This window comes from Gymnoscopelus microlampas, assembly GCF_963454915.1.
Source record: "Gymnoscopelus microlampas genome assembly, chromosome: 12".
Lineage (NCBI taxonomy): Eukaryota > Metazoa > Chordata > Actinopteri > Myctophiformes > Myctophidae > Gymnoscopelus > Gymnoscopelus microlampas.
This window is the reverse complement of record NC_139949.1, coordinates 5,232,833-5,250,332: the sequence shown is the minus strand read 5'-3', so window position 1 is coordinate 5,250,332 and position 17,500 is coordinate 5,232,833. Positions and strand designations below refer to the sequence as shown.

The 17,500-nt window shown below is 42.0% G+C and overlaps 1 protein-coding gene across 5 annotated transcripts in view; it reads right to left on the bottom strand.

Moving 5' to 3' along the window:
- LOC311056921 (polypeptide N-acetylgalactosaminyltransferase 10-like) overlaps nucleotides 1–17,500 on the bottom strand; it is a 527,855-nt gene that overhangs the window by 435,255 nt on the left and 75,100 nt on the right. For all 5 annotated transcript variants that reach the window (XR_014601926.1, XR_014601927.1, XR_014601928.1 and 2 more), the window contains exons 7-11: nucleotides 15,608–15,725; nucleotides 11,083–11,190; nucleotides 4,944–5,165; nucleotides 4,106–4,222; nucleotides 286–435 (exon numbers count right to left, since the gene is read on the bottom strand). Coding sequence is in view for 1 of the 5 variants with exons in the window: in XM_084073771.1 (XP_083929897.1) it covers nucleotides 286–435; nucleotides 4,106–4,222; nucleotides 4,944–5,165; nucleotides 11,083–11,190; nucleotides 15,608–15,725 (715 nt within the window). In the remaining 4 variants the exon portion in view is untranslated. The remainder of the gene's footprint in view (nucleotides 1–285; nucleotides 436–4,105; nucleotides 4,223–4,943; nucleotides 5,166–11,082; nucleotides 11,191–15,607; nucleotides 15,726–17,500) is intronic.

Below are 17,500 nucleotides of genomic sequence, written 5' to 3'. Positions count from 1 at the left end.
TATTATGATTAAAAGGACATCATCATCATGAATTGGTGCGCTCACTAATTAATCAATTTTTTCAGAGCAATTTTCTTTCTCCAAATAATGATGTCTCTGTGCCTCAGTGTCTGCACATCAATCTGAGACCTATTGTCTGGTGTCTGAGCTGATAGACAGCTGTAGAACCAGTAATGCAGCATACAGGAGAGGAAATGCAGTGTAAATGCCTCTATATCCAACTTCATCAGACCAACAGATGATATAAGATGTGATATAAACAGTGTAATAAAGTGTATGGTGTACCTTTCTGTAACGCCACAGCTGGTTGCCTTTCATGCCATGACAGTCATACAGAGTGACGGGGCTGTTGTGGGAGATGGCGTCGAAACAGACCTTCTTGGTGTGCATGGGGTCACCGACCCGGATGTCCTCTCTCCAACCAAACGTGAACACCTGCAGGAGAACACATTTAACCTCCAATGGATGTTTGGGCTCTTTGAGCATGTTGTGTTTGTGAACACACGTTAAGATGCTTTGTTTGGAGTGGATGTGGTTGATTTAATTATCTTCTATTGGTATCGTTGCTCTTAAAAAATGTTAAAAAAAATTCAAGTATTTTTCTGACACACAACCATGTTGCTATTCATGTAGGCTTGTGATGTTCTTGGTTAAAACTAGTGTAAAGATCTCAGCTTCTCTTACACATGAACTCATTGGAAGCTGCTGTGGTGAGCTGTGAGCAGCCTCAGATGAAAGTCTACCATGGCTGCACAAAATAGACTGTTATCTTTGGTTTTATATCCACTTGTGATGTGTTGACCTTGTACTGCTTACAATTTTAGTGCTGTATTTTGAGGAAAGTAAATATTGATCGTAGAGAATCAGTGAATGGCTGAGAGAAAAAGACAAAACAACAACAAAGCAATGCTCTGCATAAACCAAGGTTCATCTAAGGCAGATGACATATCACCCAATAAAGAATGGCTCTTTCTTTAACACGACCTTCCTACTGGGGGAACAGGGTTATTCATAACCCTGTATCCAGAGACTCAATTAATATTCCAAGTTTGCTTTGATAAATTACAAGGGACATTACAGTGAATACATTAGAACTGCCTGCTCTGTACATGAAGTAGACTGAACTCAGGGCTGTGGTCCCTCTATTGAGTTCACCTGGAAGGTCCACTGCAGACATGAAGGTTGAGAGTGGGAACAGCTACATACCAGGACCTCCAGCCTACTCACCATCAGTGGTGTATTGTGGATTTTTCTTACTATTGGAGCGCTATGTCACATGCACGTGCACACGCTCGCACATACACGCGCAAGCGAGCGTTCGGCGATTGAAATAACCTCTTTAAGATGTAGGCCTATTTATTAAACAACAATATATATCTAATCTTATTCTATTTTTCCTTTTTGTATATACTTTTATTGTTCATATTTACATTTTATATTTGCATTACATATCATATATCTTCTTGCAATTGTTTTCTTTTTTTATATATACACCCAGTGTTAAATAAAATGCAGTAACCAAACAAAATAATAATAAAAAAGCATAATTACACAAGTCAATCAATGCAAATTATCCTAATACTAATACATGCTAAATTATAATAATGATAATACTAGTGATATTAATAATGATAACTTAATGAATTAAAATAAAAATGGGAGGGGGGGGTATATGTATCCTCTATGTTGCGAACAGTTGGTTGTCTCTACTTTTATGTCAGTTCCTAAAGAACCGACTGCCTTTTTCATAAATAGTCTTTTTCTTTTTTCTTTTTTTTGTAAAAGATCCCAGCCCGAACTTCTGATATGGAATCGGTGCTGGGTCTCAGTCATTCCCCAAACTTAGTCAACGGCCCCGTAATGTTTCCATTTACTCCATCTTCTATTAAACTCAGGCTCATTATTTCTAAATCTAAACGTTATTCTCTCCATTTCGAATATTTCCTGTACTGTTTCTTTCCAGTTTTTGAGCAGTGGACTTGAAGGTGTTAGCCAGTTCCTAGTTACCTGCTTTAGGGCTGCGGTTCTAAGGATTCTATATATGTATTTATCTATTTATTGCGTTAGTTCTAACGGTGATTGTATTCTATTTACTTGCATAATGGGAATACTTTAGTGTCATAAGCATTTACCTCGCGGACTTCACCTCTGTAACTTAGCTAATGATCCATCAGACACTGTTATCCAAACGTTCTCTTTGAACTGCTTCAGAACACTTAGCAGGTAAATGGTGCATTTATATAGTGCTTTTATCCAAAGCGCTTTACATAGATTGTGCATTACATTCACCCATTCACACACACATTCATACACCGATGGCGGAGGAAACCATGCAAGGCACCAACCTGCTCATCGGGAGCAATTAGGGGTTCAGCGTCTTGCTCAAGGACACTTCGACACTAACTCTGGGGGAGTCCCCCAGCCCGGGATCGAACTGGGAACCTTGTGGTTTCCAGTTCACTCTACCCGGCCACTCTACCCCTGAGCCACTGCCGCCCCAGGTCACACAATGGACCATTGATTTGCATCCAGACAGGGTCATTCCTATGTTGATTCATGCTGTTGACACTCGGCAGCTTTAGTAAGCTTTGGTAAGAGGTGGCAATGGTTGTTTTTGATCGATGTGCGAGGTAGACGCACTCTCACGGGTCCGTACGTGCGCACGTCCATGCATGTGCGGGTGCGTGTTCAGCTCAAATAACCAGTCAAAGGCTCTGAATGGCACCCCACCTCCAGTACACGCCTGCTCACGATTAAAAAATCATAATATACAGAACATAGAACATAGGGCGTACAAAATAATTGTATCCACTACCCACACTTATAGAAAGCTATCAACATTAATCCTACATGCTGCATATTTAGCTGCAACATCTCTTCTAATAAATGTACTTGCTTATTAATGTAAGACTCCTATTCCAACTAGTCTTATTTTCTCTGTCTCTCTGAATCTGCTGCATTCGACTGGCTTCTACACAGGAAAAACAACACCAGTCGTGACCAGGCTGCCTGCCAGAGAGCTTGTTGTGATTTACTGTGAAGCTGCTTTTCAGTACAGAGTATAATACAGCAATTGAGATTAAACTGCAACACACATCTTCACATGACACTAATTAAAGTGTCAAAGCACAAAGACGCACTATTTCAACTGTGAGACAAAGAGGGAGCAAGTAAGACTTCAACTCAGCATTCACTACTCATGTTTAAACATGTTGGGATGACATCTGGAACAAACACACCACATCACAACAACAACAAGACGCTTAGAGGTGTGTGTGTGTGTGTGTGTGTGTGTGTGTGTGTGTGTGTGTGTGTGTGTGTGTGTGTGTGTGTGTGTGTGTGTGTGTGTGTGTGTGTGTGTGTGGTTTCAGAGTCCGTGGTTCCATCCTGTCTCTTAAACTCTTAAACTTAAAGAATCATACCACCATCAGTACATGTCACTATATTCACATTGTATCCTTAATGGGTTTATATAGTCTGTGTGTGTTTATATTTTCTCCATTAAAATGCTACCGAATAATGAATAATCGAGTCACTGTTGGCTAAAGGCACATCATTACACGGTTAGGAAGTCATTCAATATGTTCAACTTGATTGTTCAAATCAATCTGCACTTTAAAATCCATACAAATACAATAACGGCAAAATAAATCCCACTGTGTTGGATTAACTGTCTCAAGCGAGTTTTAAAGTGTTTGCAAGTTAATTTTCTAATCCCACTGAAAGGAATGGAAAATGACTTCCTCAAAAAAGTGAGTCATAGTCAATGGAACATGTCAGACCACCAGCATGGTCCTTTAAGTAACTAAAGTACATTCAAATAAAACCTCATCTTTCCACCTCAAACCTATAAAGTTTGAGGCGTTAGTGGCTCAGGAGGTAAAGCGGACGCTTATATGAAGGTTAGCGGTTCGATCCCTGGCTTCTCCAGGCTTAGTGTCCAAGTGTCCTTGAGCAAGACACTGCACCCCTAACTGCTCCTGATGAGCATGGTTTCCTCTGGCGTCGGTGTGGGTGAATGTAACTCACTTTACAATGTGTTTGAGAAAGTCTGTATAAATGCACCATAAAGCGTTTATTAGGAGCATTTAAAGTGCAGACTCACTTGTCCATGACTCCATCCCACCTCACCACGAGCCTTCAGACAGCTCTCCAGACGGATGGGGCTCCCAGACACAAAGTGTTTACTCTCTATGCACATGCTGTTGCCCACGTTACGGATCTGCAAGGCACACACACGCACGCACACACACACGCACACGCAGACACACGCACACGCAGACACACACACACACACACACACACACACACACACACACACACACAATGTTTAAAACACATTAAATCTTCGTAGCATCGTTGCGAAGATTTGTGCCAGAATTTTTTTGGGGGAATTATTTTGAACACAATTTTTTTCTTCTGGGGGTCCCTGGCAGTGGTGTAAAAAGTACTCAAATGTTTTACTTAAGTAAAAGTATCAAAGTAAAGTACCAAGTATTGGTATCAAAATGTACTTAAAGTACCAAAAGTAAAAGTACTAAAATGTTTGAAAATAGACGTTCTACAAGCTCACAACGAGTCGCAATAGCCTATGAATAAAATAGTGCTAAAGTGGTTAATGTATTTTATAATGTAATCATTTATAGCTGCAAACTAGCTAAAGTTTTCAAATAATTGTAGTGGAGTAAAAGTACAATATTTGCCTCTGAGATGTAGTGGAGTAGAAGTTAAAGTATTGGAAATTGGAAATACTCAAGTAAAGTACAACTACCTCACAATTGTACTTAAGTACAGTACTTGAGTAAATGTACTTAGTTACTTTCCACTGGTCCCTGGAATAAAAACCTTTACAGATGGGGATCCACAGCCAAATACATATTAATCTGGGTGGTTCTTGACATGAACATATTTGAGAAGCACTGATGTAAACATCTGTCTTGTACCTCTCCCCAGGCGGCAGCAGGGGGCTCCACTGGTGGGTAGTGTTTGGGCAGATCCCAGGCCACCTGGCTCATGAACCACTTGAAGCTCTTACAGTTGAGGCTGCTCCGCAGCTCTTTCTGCTGAGTCATGTCTCCTGCAGACAGGTGTCTGTACTCTGGCCGCCGCTGGTAGATGTACTCTGCATATTCATCCATCCACACCTCCGCCACGCGCTTCAGGTTCTGTGGACGGAAGGTACAGTATAAAATGGAAATGTGCCTTTGGAACACTGGCATTCGGTATACAAACAATATAAACACAACTAATACATAAAATACACAAATGCAATAAAATGCATTTTAAAATCTTCTTATTTAAAATATCCACTGCAGAGGAAACAAACTATTTATTGCCCTTCTTTTTAGTTAATAGTACTCTAAACTTAACTCTAAGGTAGAGTGGGCTCAGGTTAGGGACACAGTGAAGGTATTGGCTCAGGTTAGGGACACAGTGAAGGTAGAGTTGGCTCAGGTTAGGGACACAGTGAAGGTAGAGTTGGCTCAGGTTAGGGACACAGTGAAGGTATAGTTGGCTCAGGTTAGGGACACAGTGAAGGTAGAGTTGGCTCAGGTTAGGGACACAGTGAAGGTAGAGTTGGCTCAGGTTAGGGACACAGTGAAGGTAGAGTTGGCTCAGGTTAGGGACACAGTGAAGGTAGAGTTGGCTCAGGTTAGGGACACAGTGAAGGTAGAGTTGGCTCAGGTTAGGGACACAGTGTAACGTCAGGGTTAGGGGGGTTGGAGGTTTGGGGTTGGTTAGGGTTAGTATAGGATCAACTAATGCTGCTAGATGCAGGTTAAAGCATCCACAGGTCCTATACCTCACTGCTGAATCTGTAAGTGTAGATAGAGGGGGAGGGAGGGAGCTAGAGGGATGGAGAGAGCCTATTTCAGCCACCTGGCCAATGGAAGGTATTGAGACCTGAACATGCTAGGTTACGCGTTGCCAGCTAAAAAAAAAAAAAACTGCAGCAACACAGAGAGAGACGAGCAGTGGTGTAAAGTAACTAAGTACATGTACTCAAGTACTGTACTTAAGTATAATTTGTAGGTACTTTTACTTTACTGAAGTATTTCCAATTGTCTATACGTTTATTTCTACTCCACTACATCTGAGGCAAATATTGTACTTTTACGCCACTACAATTATTTGAAAACTTTAGTTACTAGTTACTATTTTCAAACATTTTAGTACTTTTACTTTTGGTACTTGAAGCATATTTTGATGCCAATACTTTTGTACTTTTACTCAGGTAATTTTAATTTAATTCCAGAGTTTTACTAACAGAGTATTTCTACATTGCAGTATTGATACTTTTACTTAAAGGTAGGGTAAGTGATTTTCTTTGGTTAAAATAAGTGTTAAATAGCTCTATATTCTGATAGTACTCATTGCAGAGTGTTTGTTGAGTAAAAGGAGTCTCCTTGTCTCTCCAGCTCTTTATAAAACAGAAAATGCATTTTCGTTTCAGTTTCAGTTTCATTTCCAATTTTATCCAATCAGGATAGAGAACTCAATCACGATATACATTAAACAAGTGAAATTGGAAGTGATGACATTAAGAAATGAGCAGGCAAAAGTGGAACTGGAACACTATAAAAATGAAGCTGAGATTTTGACACCTACCGGAAAATGTATTTTCTGTTTATTAAAGAGCTGGAGAGACGGGGAGACTCCTGTTACTGAACAAACACTCTATGGCAATGATTACTATCAGAATATAGTGCTTTAACCTTTAAACAAAATACTTTTTGTTTTAACCAAAAAATATCACTTACCCTACCTTTGAGTAAAAAATGTGAGTACTTGTTCCACCACTGGAGACAAGTTGTAGTAAACTGTATTTTTTCTGCTTGTAACAATATAAAACTGATCCACTATTGAACGTTAGAAAGCTGGGCTGTGAATCGTGTGTCATAGTTGTTGTGGTTGAACGACGCGCTGCTTCTGAAATGTTGAGTGAGACACAAACTTCAAAAGTTGAACTTGGTTCTCACTGTGTATGTAACCATGGCGACCGTGTTTCTCATCACATAGATTGCATTAGAGCAGATTGGACTCTATAGGTTGCCTTGGCACCAAGGCTTTGTGTACAACATGATGGAGTTATTGAAAAGCTGAGAATATGAGAAGTGGGATTACCTGCCAGAGGAAGAAGAAAACATACCAGTAATACTATGAATCAATAAAGTAGGTTTTCACCTGAACTTTCCTTTCAGACAGATGTAATGTAATGCATGATAGTGAAATGCAACCCAACTCGTGCAAGACCCGGAAAAGACGCGCTGTGATTGGCCAGTGGTCACTTTGACTGACAGTTGAGGCAAACGTTCGCCCTCAAAACATGATTCATGATTCTGTCCCTATCGGTACATAACTCGAACAGCGCTGAGTAGGCACAAGCGAACTTCGCAACGTTCGGCACGGCAACTCGCTCGCTTTAGCTCACTCGGTGGTGCCTCTCGTGGCTCAAGTTCGCTTGAGACTGCGCGCCTCCGTCGCGGTCCATAACTGTACTATATTAGCCAAAGTCTGTTAGTCTGTGGTTGTCGGAAAAAGAGTGCCTCCAGCGGGATTCGATCACGGAGCTCAGTGTTGGCAGCCCAACGCTTAGCGAGGCACGCCACAAGACCAGTTGGAGCAATAGGGTTTTGGGCTGTATTAGACTGTAAAAATGCCCCCACCATTCCCTCCGGGGGCGGAGTCCTTGTTTTCTCATTCTTGCTAGCTTGTAGATCTGTTGTCCAAAAGTACTGGGTCATAATACGTTTCATATTAATTGTACATTGTGCAAGTACAGTAACGGTATGGGAAGCAGCTGGTGTTACAGGCATAATGTTGAGGTTTTTTTGTGTGGAGTTAGTTGGACCATGTGTCTGCTCTGAGACTGTGCACATACACTCTCATGTACACTCCATGAGTGTGCTGGTCAATTAATGTGGCAAGATGATTACTAATGTTAGAAGTTTCCAGGTAGCCATGCTAATAACATTGGCATTAGCTTAGCCAGCCCATGTAGCAAACTATCACCATCTCTGTTAACACATGAAACCTGCAGCTCTCCCCATGATGTAAACTTTAATATGTGGATATACTGAATGTATGGAAGCAAAGATACTTCACTGCTTCAGTGGACAAGCTGTGCTCCATTAACTCTTCTGCTGCTGGAGCAGGTTACAGGTGGGAGTGTTTTAAAGAGACGAAATGGACAGGAGGCTGCTAGTTTGTCATCGTTCTCTGAGGGCACATTTGAAAATACGCTCCGAGAAGCTCCGTGCACCCTGGGTCCTCTCTGGCCGTTTGTAAATTCAGAGCAGTCGGAGGGTTGTAACCTTGGAAGATTCAGAGTTCTGCGCTTTGGGAGACTCAATGACCGCTCTGAGTGTAAAGCTGGGTTGTCCTGAATGTCTGAACAATGGAGGAGGAAGTCACTGCAAAATGCAGTGGTTGCAGCCTGTCTGGTACTATAGACAGTATTCAACACGCATCTACAGTACCTGTAACAAAATGAGTTATAATAACACCAACTCCAAGAACAGAAGGAATAAATCGATGATGAGCGTGAGAAGAAGACATCACACTGAACTGAATACGAGGCTAGTTTATGGCATGACTATAAAAAGACAAAAGCATGATTACATTAGTTCATTATTTCAAGGTAACCGCACTGTCTGTGCGCCTGTCTCTCTCTCTCTGTGTGTGTGTGTGTGTGTGTGTGTGTGTGTGTGTGTGTGTCTCATTCATTTATTAAAGAAAGGGCTCACAATTCACTTTCAATGCACCAAACTTTTATTGATCAATAAAGTTTGGAACATTAAAAGTGAGTTGCGAGCCCTTTCTTTGCTAAATGATTTCACTGCTCTTGCGGCTTGGCTCGAGACCAAAATAGGAAAATGTGCGTCACAATGAATTAACATTATTTATGAATTATGTGCACTTTGCTGACTATAGTGAAGAGTACAAATGATTGTAGTGGTTTTGCAACAGCTGTGGACGGGTTTCCTGTGAGCTCACAACTTGTAGGAGTTAGAGTTAGAAGCCTGGAGGATAAAGTACAGGATATTTGTGAAGCTCGGAGCGTATTCATTTTTTCACTGTTTTATTTGTTCTGCCACCTGCAGGTCAAAAGGCTCACTACAAGTCATGTGTCTGGGCCAACTCATGATGACAGAATAATATTAACAACATGTAAAAGTGTAGAAACTGTTACTTGAAAGTTGTTGTCAGGAAGAAGTAGAAGTACATTCAAACTTCAAAAAGAAAAGGGCCTCGATTTGAGATGAAGACATCACTGCATCTTAACATACTGTACCATACAGATGTACTAGTTTGATATTGTATTAATTATAATCAGTTACAAATGGTAGCTTTCACCACACTGCTGTTTGTCACTGTTTTAGGCATGTCAGTAGCACATTTTCTCCCAACAAAATAGCAGAGATCTACAAGCTCACAGACGTGTCACATTGAGAGCTTGTAGATCAGCTATGTTCTATGCTACCGTGAAGTATATAGGCCTTAACACATCCACCGCCAAGGGCTAATCTCATAATGTACTCACCACTGGCAAGGTTTTATTGTTGTTTTTTGTTTTTTTCAAGTCGCCATAGGCCCCGTTAAAATCCTTTAGAATCCGCGATCCACTGTTTGTAAACAACGTGCACATGTCCCTTTGTGTACTCGTCGAGACCGCGTGTCAAAAGGAGCCGCCATGTTTGAGTTCTGACCGTTTATGTTAACATGGGAAATGCGAGGAGGAAAAACTACACTGGTTTTAAAATAGTTTTAGTGGTGTTACTTAGAATAGAGGCCGACGGGAAACAAAAAACGGGATATTACTTCCGGGTTACTTCCGGTGGTGTTACACTGAAAATGGTCCCCCTAGAAAATTGAAAAAAATAAACATTTTCGAAAAAAAGGAAAAAACACCCGGACCGTAGGACTACGGTCTCGGCGCTTAACAGTTGGATTTAACGGACCGTAGGACTACGTTCTTGGCGGTTAATGTATTAAGCAGTTAATCTTCAAACCCACAGTGGCATGTAGGTTCAATTATTAACCATATTATCTGGGCTGTCTGCTGGAGGCAGCTGTTAAATACATGTAGTGTTATACTATTTTGACAATGTCATATGTGTATCATTTAATTGGACAGCTGTAGAAAAAAAGAGCTCTTTCATTTAAAAGAGTGAATGTACTTTAGTATTCTCTTTAGCTCCAACTATCAGGCTAACAGTCAGAATGAGGAGGAAAAACAAAAAGCATTAGAGCTCAATTCTACGATGAGCTGAGTCAGAGCGAGCCTAGACAGATGGAGCCAGCCCTATCCAAGGTCTTCAAGGGCGGATCCAAAGCCTTGCGGTCGGTACCAGCGCAGCTTCCTATTGCTTCACCAATCTATGTCCCCGCCTGAGGTCACAGAATTTAGAGCGACGCCCCTCTGCACTCTGATTGGTTAGGCGATAACAAGGTTCACTCCCACTCCTAAACCACCGTTCCTGCAAGGTTCCCCCAGGCTTTTTTTTCTTTTGAAACAAAAAAAAAAGGCATTGGTTTCCGAGGCTAGAGCGAGCCAGGTTTATAATGAACTGCTTCCCCACACTGAACACGTCTTAGAAGGCTAAAACATTTCTCATTCTGTACAGGTGTTGAAAGATGCACAAAACTACATCATTTGAGCTCATTTTTCAAAGCAGCTCCTGTAAAAGTGTAGCGACAAGAGCAGTCATGAGCAGCTCTGCTAGCAGTAATGTGTTTAACACTGCCAGCTACAAGAAGGCATCCTGAATGACACGGCTTCAACTTGAAACGTTCTGTGAACAAGTGTTGAAGGATGAACACAATAAGGAACAGTGCAGTCATTTGTCTGAGAAGCAGCAGAAGACGAGAGCAGATTAGGTCATTAATGAGAGTATGAATGTTATGAGAGCATTAATAGGCCTACGCTATTCCTACCTTTTAACATTTTAACACAGACAGAGTGACATTACAGTAATTTTTTTTATCTCAAAGAATGTTTAACCCATTTTTTGCCCCGAATACCGTATTACAGTATTGACACTCAGACAGACAGACAGACAGACAGACAGACAGACTCACCCGGGCCAGGCTGACTCCACCAGGGACCTTATATGGAACGTACTTCCTGTAGATGTGACCCACCCTGGAGCAAGGAATGTCCTCCATTCTACCACCACACATCCACACCTAGAGAGAGAGAGAGAGAGAGAGAGAGAGAGAGAGAAAGAAAGAGAGAGAGAGAGAAGCAGAGCAGTGTCAATGTACCATGATGTATGTGTGTGTGTGTGTGTGTGTGTGTGTGTGTGTGTGTGTGTGTGTGTGTGTGTGTGTGTGTGTGTGTTCTACCCCCTCCGTCTCTCTCTCTCTCCCATATACCTTGTCTACACCATTAACAGCCACGCACACGCACACACACACACACACACACACACACACACACACACACACACACACACACACACACACACACACACACTTTTGTAGCATTAACCTTACATGATGGACAGCTGTAAAGACAGACAGACAGACACACAGACACACAGACAGACAACTACAGTGTTAAAACACAAGTAAGACGCGCGAACGCTGGAAGCGAACGCAGCTCGAAAAAATATTGTGTATTTACGGACTTTGTGTGTGTGTGGGTGTGGGTGTGTGTGTGTGTGTGTGTGTGTGTGTGTGTGTGTGTGTGTGTGTGTGTGTGTGTGTGTTTTGACTGTAGCTGCACTCTGGCGCACAGACAGACAGACACACACACAAGCCGAGCAGACTTTCATAGTAAGCTCCACTTGGGCGGAGGCCTCCTTCCGCGTTCGCAATTACCCTACCATCATACTACAGTTGAGTTTGCGATTGACAACATGATTAATTCAAGTATCGTTTTGGCGTAGTTTAACATGAAGGAAACGTTACTTTTGAAGGTTGTCAAATAGCTTCATAATGACAGACAACAGACTCCCCACAGCTTACCACTCTGATAGAATAAAGTGTGTCCTAGCAGGGGGCTGTCTACTAGAGCTAGACAATTCATTTGCATTACTAATTAATTCATAGACTGAGAAAAAAGGAAAGGAAAACGACAGAAACTATATTATGTTTAAAGATTTCCGGACAGCAGTTTCAAGTGGTTCCAATATATGGGCACTTCCACGTTAAATATGAAAATATATAAACCATTGGTGTTGGTGGGGGGGTCTGGGGTTTCTATGGCAATCAATTTGCCATATTAGGGAGATCAAAGGTATCGGCTTCTCTGATTGGCTAATGCATTTCATGTCGACACCCACAGATGGTTCAAGCCCATGGTTTCTGGAACTGCTCCAGAGAAGGAGGGGCCACTCAGCCTGCGTCTTGGGGAAGGTCATGTTTATCTATGGAGAACTCACTAATGACATCCATAAGTTGGACACCACCAAAATGGTCTGGTCTTTAATTAACACCACAGGAACTCCTTTATTATTTATTTCATTACAACACTCTGCCACCATCATTGGGACAAAGATGTTCATATATGCGTTCCCCAACGACAACATCAGTGTGTTTGACACACCAAGACCAACTGCTGGCTGAGCACGCCTTCTGCACAGCTTGTTCCACAAATACGCCAGGCTGCAGCCTTTGCCTACAATGGAGAGCTGTACATATTTGGTAGAAATGCCAGTCGTATGCGATCAGCATTTGGTGGTGGAAACATGGACCAGAACCTCAACGATCTGTGGAAATTCAATCCCGAAAACTTCTCATGGAAGAAAGTTGAGCTAAAGGGCAAAGGCCTGCACTATGAGTTTAATGGGAGCTGTTTTGTGGTGGGAGATTGTGTCATCCTCGTCAGTAATGGCCTGAACATCTTAGACTTTAACCCTTGTTTGAAGTATTTATGCAAGCTAGTGGTTATTCAGTACGATCTGGAGCAGTCGAGTCTCCCACACAACATCAGGTGGGAACTGGCAGCCATGAATACCAATGGAAAATGCATGAGTGTGCTATAAACAAAAACAGTGAGCCAACTAAAATATACACGCACGCACACAAAAAAAGAAAGAAAATGTCCACTAAAATCAGACTTCAAAAGGTTTGTTTTAAAAGCTTTAATATTTGAAAAAGTGCTAAATGCAAAAACATATTCATAGATTTACTGCCAGTGGCGTGCGCACACACACACACACACACACAACACACCGCCTAGTCTACTAGGTAGCGCAGCCCTAAAAAAGATATGAACCCAACAAATGATTTCTGATTTATATAATTTTTTTCTACATTGTTATGTTTTATTCAGAGAGAGACAAGAAATGCAGACAGACAGCAGGGGAAAGATAGAAAACTGTTTCCCTGCTGGGAGTGGAAGCGCAATAATAACATTATGCACACAGTCTTGTACCTTCGCTTATGTAGAATATTTATACATTTTTTGCTGGTTTGTTTGTTTCCCAAAAAGTCTATGTAGTAAATAAATGGGAAACTTTAACTTCACAATTCACTTCCTAAGGACCTAAACCATTCAAAAAGTGGGCGGTCCCTGTTGAGCTCCATTCCTTTCCAGAAGGGCCGGCAGCATGTTTTAACCTCCCGGCAGGTTGTCATGATGCCTCCACAGTGGATGTGAATCCCGTCTAATGTAATTACACAGCAGTGGCCTTTGTGACTAATGAAGTGAGACGGCACAAGTCCTGACTCTTTAAAACCACAATTGAATTAGTGTGACAAGCGTTCCCAACGGCCTCCCAAGCAGCATGAGAGGACGAAGAGGAGAGACGAGTCTTCATCATGCCACTCTGTTCCCTAGCATGTTGGTACTTTTTTTTTTTCTTAATTTAGAGTAGCCAATCATTTTTTACCCCTTTTTCTCCCTAGTCATCATGTCAATTGATTCCTCCCCACACACATCTGTGTTGTCACTGCTTTTGTATCCTACTGACTCATCTGCCAGTGAGGAGCCCCCACCGGGAGGACGTAGAGCCTTCGTCCTACTCCTGGGCGCTCCACTTCCAGTGGTGCGCTTATGTTTTCATTCCCACTAACAATATTTCTACACAGAACACTAACACCACTTCTCCCAGAGAACATGGATCGTTTTGGTTATACGCCCACTTGTTTCTATGACGAAAGAGCAAGTTAAAATGTGAATATCTTTCCGTGGTTTTGTCTGCTTCAAGGACGCTATTGTTAAATAAGTTTCGGCTTGTTTTCAGTGGGAAGGGAGCGCACAGACAGTAAATCCCGCCCACTACATTTGATTGGGTAAAGCGTGGCCTGCTTCCTGATCTGAAGGCACGCCCACTTGTAAGCTAACATGCACACGTTCTGAAAGGGGCTCTCGACAGATTCAGTAGCGTAGCTCTGAATCTGTTCTTGAGAGATTACCCTCCCCCGACACCTATGGCCGGTGGTGTTTTAAGTACTGGGAGCTGATGGTAAGTACTGTGAACTTATACAGTAGTAGGTGTGGCACAACGCATTGAAAGCGTTGATCTAACGCATACATGGGCAACTGGCGGCCCGGGGGCCACATGCGGCCCCCACCTTCACTTAATGCGGCCCACAGGTTAATATAGGAAAACTGACATATTATTTATTTCAGCTGTTACAATTCCAAACATGACCCGCTTTAATTACTTCAGTCTATATTAGTAGCTTAATAACTAGTATTACAATTCTATTGTCTTTTTTATGTCCAATGTATTTGTAATTAAGTTCAAGTTAACATAAGTATAACTAAATGCATTTGAAATTAAATACATATGTTACTTTTCAGGATTCCAATTAAAAAATACCCCCCAAAAAAAGCAGCATTCCAATTCAAAAATAGCAAAAATAGCAGATCTACAGGCTCAAAACCCGCCGCAGTGCGACGCGTTTTGAGCTTGTAGATCGGCTATTTTTCTGGGTAGATCGGCTATTTTTCAGGGTATCGGCTATTTTTGCTACTTTTGTGTGACATAGTATGGCGAAGTATGGCATTAATTTATGAAAAAAGTTAAAATACCCGACAGTATATGCAATGTGGCCCTCTGGAGTGAGTGTGGAAATATAGTGGCCCTCTCCATCATCAAAGTTGCATCACCCCTGGTCTAACGCATTGTAAGCTCTCTCTGCTGATGCAGACAATAAGCCTCTCCGACTGACTTACTTACTTACGTAAGAGACACATACTAACAGACAGCCTTCGTCAGCCTTCGTCATGCTACTCTGTTCACTAGCAGGCTGTTACATGCATAATGTTTATATGAGACACAGAGAGAGAGAGAGAGAGGTTCAGTGGAGGACAGTGGGGAATGGGAAAATGTATAATTAGCATAATTGTACGTTCAGCATAATTATTGTGTTTTATAGAATAATTCATAGTGAGGTGCATATCGATCTGATCTGATCTAATATAATATAAAACAATATAATCTGATCTATCTGAATCTGAATCTAATCAGTGTTTTATGAGTGTGATCGATGTGCAAAAGCCTCACCTTACGCTGAGAGAGTTAGTTAAATGGATTTGGTGTGTGTGTGTGTGTGTGTGTGTGCGTGTGCGTGTGCGTGTGCGTGTGCGTGTGCGTGTGCGTGTCCATGTGTGTGTGTGTGTAGCAGTAAAGATGTGTTTAGTCTTGACCTTAAAGGAGATCTCATATTGTTCTCCTCCCCAGATCTCCAGACCCGTGTCATATCCTCCCAGCTCCCAAAACCACTTCCTGTCCACAGCGAAGAGTCCGCCTGCCATGACCGGAGACCTGGAACACACACACACACACACACACACACACACACACACACACACACACACACACACACACACACACACACACACACACACACACAACATCTTTATTTGCGTTCACATTTTAACAATACATTCTTGAACACAAACAATAGTAGATGCACAAACTTGGAAAAAACTCAACAACAAGTATTTCAGAATACAGATCATCACGGGTACAGGAAGCATCGCCTCCTCCATACTGTATATGGCGACTGCCAATTATCACAGACAATGAACAGAATTGTGCCAATGCCTTAGCTTTTGGCTTGGGCATTCCTGCAATCCGCAGGCCTCTCACAACTGATTTATGGACATTGCCGAGGCTAATATGAACACAAGCAGTTTACATTTGTAACCAAGCTGCATGATAGCATCCTTAAGACGTTGGTACTTAAGAACCTTGGTAAGGAATGCCTCTTCCAGGCTGTGATGTACATGCCACTTCCAAAATGGTCACTTCTCTACTGTCCTCATCAACAACAACAACATCTGGTGTATTAGCTGTGACATCTGAAAAGGCATCATTTTTATTATTGCGGATGAACATGGCAGTTGAAACACAAGAGTGCATATGCATTTTGGTAGATGATGAAACATATGAACTTATGTCCTTAGCTAATAGGTCAACAATTCTGTCATGCCTAGCAATGTACATTCCCTATATACACACACACACACACACACACACACACACACACACACACACACACACACACACACACACACACACACACACACACACACAGAGGGAAGTTAAACAAGAAAGAAATGACGTGAAAAGTCATATTCTACCAGGTGCTCTGTGTGTGTGTGTGTGTGTGTGTGTGTGTGTGTGTGTGTGTGTGTGTGTGTGTGTGTGTGTGTGTGTGTGTGTGTGTGTGTGTGTGTGTGTGTGTGTGTTTGTTTTCATAGACCTGATTACTTGTTTTTCGGATTGCTTGTTTCTCTCGCCAAACCTGGCAACATTGAATCTGCGACAATAAACGCTATAATGTTTTTTATATAAGTGGTGGCAACATTTTTGACACCACACGGGTCTTCCCAACAATAGCGAAGATTGAAGTCAGTCTAATGAAGCACACTAGCATTTAGGCTAACCCTCCTGCTCAAGGCTGCAGTAAAACTTGCACAGTGTGAATGAGGGGGCGTAGCGGAGCACGGTTACTGCGGGGGCGGGCCGTCTCCCCATTCGTGTCGCCATTGGCTTAAAGGAGTGAAGGACAGCCAGGCCAGCCAATGACACTTAAGGCAGGTACACATTGCAGGACCTTAAAGTGCTCGGGGGGTCATCTGATCGTTAAGCATAACATACTGCAGGAGTTTATTTCTTGAAATCGGCTGTCATAATGTCGTTGTGGTTTTCACAACACGATTGATCCCGACAAGGGCTGACACACTGTAGGATAGTTCACTAGGATGCCATCTCCAGAGTCAGACCCAATACATACATTTGTGTTTATTCCAATTCATTTTAATCGACGTATCCCGTGATATGCCTATCTCCCTCTCCCTCTCCCGCACGTCAAGTGCGGGAGATTTTGCCAGAGTTGCCATGTCCGCTTATAAGCGACTTTGGGATTGTTTTTCTGTAAAGTTGCTTGAAAGTGTAGTTGTTTTTTTTGGCCTTGTTTCCTAATATTGTTTGAACCAGTTGTTCTCAAACATTTGGCAAGAACCCCCAAATTAATAATAATAATTAATTGTCCGCAAAGGCGCAGACATCCCCCTTCTGAAAATATTTTGTGC